The 5,000-nt window shown below is 41.8% G+C and overlaps 1 protein-coding gene across 1 annotated transcript in view; it reads right to left on the minus strand.

Annotated features, from left to right (window-relative positions):
• Positions 1-4,361: 4,361 nt before the first annotated feature.
• Positions 4,362-5,000, minus strand: part of LOC310947476 (proteasome subunit alpha type-6-like) — a 5,749-nt gene continuing 5,110 nt past the window's right edge. The window contains exon 7 of the mRNA XM_083914276.1: positions 4,362-4,889. Within this exon, the coding sequence (XP_083770402.1) occupies positions 4,832-4,889 (58 nt within the window). The 3' untranslated portion in view covers positions 4,362-4,831. The remainder of the gene's footprint in view (positions 4,890-5,000) is intronic.

Below are 5,000 nucleotides of genomic sequence, written 5' to 3' on the forward strand. Positions count from 1 at the left end.
ACTGTTGCTGGTAAATCCAGCTTAGTGAGTCTAAAACAGGCCTACGAAATCTGCCACAGGGCCCCTAATGCTTGGGCCGCTGTCACCCTCAATCACTCACACACACCTAATCCCCACGCCTTGACCCAATACACACACACACACACGCACACACACACACACACACACACACACACACACACACACACACACACACACACACACACACACACACACACACACACAGCCTGGCTACCCGATGCCCTGGGCCCATTCAGCTTGGCAGGCAGTCCCAGTACCAGGAGACACCAGCCACAGGGTCAACATTTCATACCAGGGAAGGGAGGGAGGGAGGGGCGATGGCGGAGAGGATGGAGAATGTGGTGTGGAGGGGCAGGAGCCTCAGGACTTTGGCCGAGGAGGAAGGTGAACAGGTGGGGGTAGTGGTGGAGGCGAGGCAAGAAAGAGGAAAGCTAAAGTGGTTGAGGAAGTAGTTGGGATTTGGGGAGGGATAACAAATCAAATGAATTTCAAGCGGCTACAATCACAAGTATGACATAAAATGACAATGTGACGATATGAAGTGTCGAGGTTCAGCTCATCGTTCATCGGTCCAGCCACAACTTTACCGTCACCGCTCTCATTTGAGTCATTTTTGTCCCAAAATCTTCAAAAACAACAGTGACTGTTTCCCAACATGATGTTATTGAGAATGCTGCTTTGTTGTATGGGCACGACGCCTTCAAGGAGACAGAGTTGTGCTTACAAGTTCACCATATACACTTAAAAGGTCATGATGTGTCAAATGACAAGGGTGGCATGGCTTATGTGAGACTCTTTAAGTTATATATTATTAAGTTATATAAAAAAGTGACTACGGACAGGCTGACTACGTTTTCCCACTGTGACATGGGAAAAAGCCTACACCTCTGTACGCATGTACAAGCCTCCCCTCCAACTCCAACTCCAACTCCATGACCCGCATGAATAATCTCGCTGGTATGGACAACGTACAGTACAACAACTTCATGACCACCAGTGTGATCCCCGTGACAACATGGTGCACTGATTGCTGTGGCTCTCGCATGCGTAGATTAAACTCTGGATGGCAGTTTGAACCGTCTGGATCTCTCTCCCATGTGTTTTTACGATCATGCAGCGTGAACGCCTGTTGGTCCTAACAGTGATTCTCCTTTTTGTGCAGGTTTACAGACATGAGGATGAAGAGACAAGCATGAGACGTGCACCTTCAAGTCACCAGCTACAACACCGGCTTCTTTTTTCAAATCTTTCTGTCCAGATGTTTCTGTGTCGACCTGAAAACAATACTACATTTAAAAGTCCATGTATTTGACTAATATGAATGCATCTCTTACTGTATTTAAGCTGCGGTACAACACTTTACCTATGGCCTGTAACTTAGAGCGGACACGGAGAAGAATTAAGTTAAGAGGCGTATCAATATAACTTAGGATCGTCTCGCACTAGTAGCTTTAAGGAGACTAGCAGGGCTTTTTGCTACTCTCACTGCTAATCACTGGTACAAGCCTAAATCCTAATTGTGTCTGCGAATATCTCGAGCATCCACTATTTAACTATTCCTCCTCTCTGCGCAAGAAGGGAGTCATTGTGAAAGATGTCTTTTTTTTAATATAAGGCTGCACCAAATAAGCTTCAAGGCTTCATTCATAACGCTGAGATTCCAAATCTACATTTGAATGCTGGGTGGCCTTTTTTTTTCTTAGTGGTTAGCACTGTCGCCTCACAGCGAGAAGGTTCCAGGTTCGCATCCCGGCCTGGGCCCTTCTGTGTGGAGTTTGCATGTTCTCCCCATGTCTGCGTGGGTTTTCTCCGGTTTCCTCCCACAATCCAAAGACATGCACAGGTTAGGTTAATTGATGACTCTAAAATTGCCCGTAGGTGTGAATGGTTGTCTGTCTCTGTTCCATCTCTATGTGCCCTGTGATAGACTGATGTCAGCTGGGATCGGCTCGGGCCCCCCCGCGACCCCGACCCCGGGATAAGCGGTTGAAGATGAATGAATTAATGTCTATTCATTCTGTTTAACCCGGTATTTCTACACAGTTGCAGATAAAGATTAGGTAACGCTAATATAATTATTAGTATTAGAGATTGGTGGCTGCGTAGGATAGTCTCTGACTCGTGTGATCCAAACATTTTACACTAACTCCAGAGCGTTGTTTCTGTCATAGCATAATGTTGCAATAAGCCTGAGGACACACTTCTTATTTCACCATATTTTATGCCCTTTTTGCTGCCTACATGTACTTAATTTAACGCAATGGACAAGTTATATTCTATAAAGGAAGTTGATTTAATAAATAAAAGAAGGAGCTCATCTAATCTGGTGAATCAAACTGATGATTTTGTTTTGCGATGACGTCATAAAGCTGCATTCAAAAAAACCTCAATAGAAGCTTTAAATGTAAAAACAAAAGTGTTGCTCTGTCCTTTTAAAATTATGAAATTTGAACATCACAAATTACAACATGTAACTCCATTGTGTGTGTTTCACATAGATACTGCAAGGGTGCAGTTCTTTGTTTCCTCCACTAAAACAAATACACAGAAAGGCTGCCTCACCCCAATGCCTTGCAGGTAAGTAAGAACAGAAAAGGTTTTATTGGTGTTGAATAGAGAATACTGTAATACTATTGTGAATGTGTGTAATAAAGCTTATTTTTGATGATGCGTCAATCCTGTAAACGTGACCAAATTCTGTGAATCCACAACATTTTCCTTCAAAGTCTATTTTCAATAAAATCAAAGCAGACTCACAGTTATTGTTATCTGTCTTTGTGTGTGTGTGTGTGTGTGTGTGTGTGTGTGTGTGTGTGTGTGTGTGTGTGTGTGTGTGACCAGAGATGCATCTACATTCAGATCGCAACTGAAATTCAGTAATTGAACAGGACACTGATCCGTATCTCCAGATTGGTTGGTCACTGTGGTGGAAACTCAGTGACGGACACACAGAGGCACACATAACAAGATGGAATGACAGGTTTTGCTGTCTGACACACACACAGATGCACACACACACACACACACACACGCACACACACACACACACACACACACACACACACGCACACAAACAGACGAACTGAATACTCGGAAGTACAACTGTTTACAGAAGTCAAAATAGGTTTCCCCAAATAGAAAAGTACACAGGGAAACAGTGAATTGTGTTCAGAGGGAGGTAGAGAGGCAGACACAACAGCGCCATGTAGTGGTCAAATGAAGTCGCACAGTGGACAGAAAGGATGATTTACAGCACTGGAGAGCCGGAAACGTGGACATATATGCATTGATTTCTGTATAATATAAATCATTAAAAACAGAAATATAATATAGATATATTTTCATGCCCTTTAACTTCTACCGCACTACATCTATGTGACAGCTTTTGTTACAAGCTACTCTGCAAATTAAGATTTTTGCACTGAAAACACATGGAGATTATTACTAAAAGCGCAACAGTTTTTCATACAAAAACATTACACGGTTCCGACTTCTCAAAAGTGGCGATTTTCTGATTTTCCTTTGAATTATTTTAGTCATTTTAAATGATGACTCTAAATCGCCCGTAGGTGTGAATGGTTGTCTGTCTCTGTTCGTCTCTATGTGCCCTGTGATAGACTGGCGTCCTGTCCAGGGTGTACCCCGCCTCACCCTGATGTCAGCTGGGATCGGCTCCAGCACCCCCGCGACCCCAACCCCGAGTTAAGCGGTTGAAGATGTATGAATGAATGAATTTAGATTTTTTAATCATCTTGAGGTTTGTACTGGGTAATTGTGACCAAACTCACTATTTGCTGGGTTTTTGCAAACCAAAGAATCAATCGATAAGTGGAGACAATGATTAGCAGATTATTCCATAATGAAAAGAATCGTTAGTTGCTTGTCCGATACAAAATAGTTCAAAATAACCCACAGCAGTAAAATCCTGCTTTTACAATAGTGCATGTGAATTAATAATCCAGTGATATCATATAAGCAATTTTCTGCATTGAATACTTTAAGTACATCTTCCCGATTGTTTTTCACAGTTTTACTTAGGTGACATTTACGATGCAGGACTTTTACCTGCAGTATTTTAACAGTGTGGTAGTAGACCATACTCGGACCACCACTGTATTTGTTCCCAATATTGTTTGTTGGAGTAAACTGTGGATCCAGTGTGGTCTCTGCCCTCTTGATCTGTCAACCTTAGATAACGTTATCAACTCACTGATGCCATCTGCTGTTCAACAAGAACATAAAAGCTGATACAACTATTTAATGTAAAGCAAAACCGAAACAATAGTCTTCTTTCTGATCCTGTTAAATTTTATTATAACGGCTGTTTTTAAGGGGTTGACAATGAGTCTGATGGATGTTTTTTATTTCAACTTTACATGTGTGGAGATGGAAACCAGCCTGGTGTTATAAGAGAACAGTATTAAATACGCTGTATGACAAATATTCTGTACACTTCCAAACCAAAACTAAAGGCTGAAGTCATACAAAATAACTAGAATCCAGAAATGTTTGTATTTCAAACATGTAATAATGAAAATATGTTGCAGGAGGTGGAATGAGTTGCTTGTTTTGTCCACTAGAGATGATTTTATGTGTCATAATTCAGTTATTTGTGAATATTGAATAAAAAAAAAACATCCATTAGGAATGTCTGTCCATCCATTAGAAATAACTTTCTTCTTCAGGTGTGCATGATTAAACTTCCGGGATACACAGGTATGTACTTGTGTCTAACAGTGTTGAGCTAAATCAAGCACACTGAAAATGAAATACTGTGATGAACCGCGGCCTGAAGTTTGTGAGGGCACCTCTACTCCCGTTCTGCTATGGCAACCAGGTGGGCTTCTATCTCTTCCTCCGACAGCATCCTACAGTAAGGAGAGAGCAGGTAAGGAGGGAAGGAACATGTTAAATTGGAATAATCCTCAGAGGAAAGAGGAATAGACAAGGAGTTCAGACAGAACAATGAGTGATGTATG

Source organism: Echiichthys vipera, assembly GCF_963691815.1.
Source record: "Echiichthys vipera genome assembly, chromosome: 5".
NCBI lineage: Eukaryota > Metazoa > Chordata > Actinopteri > Perciformes > Trachinidae > Echiichthys > Echiichthys vipera.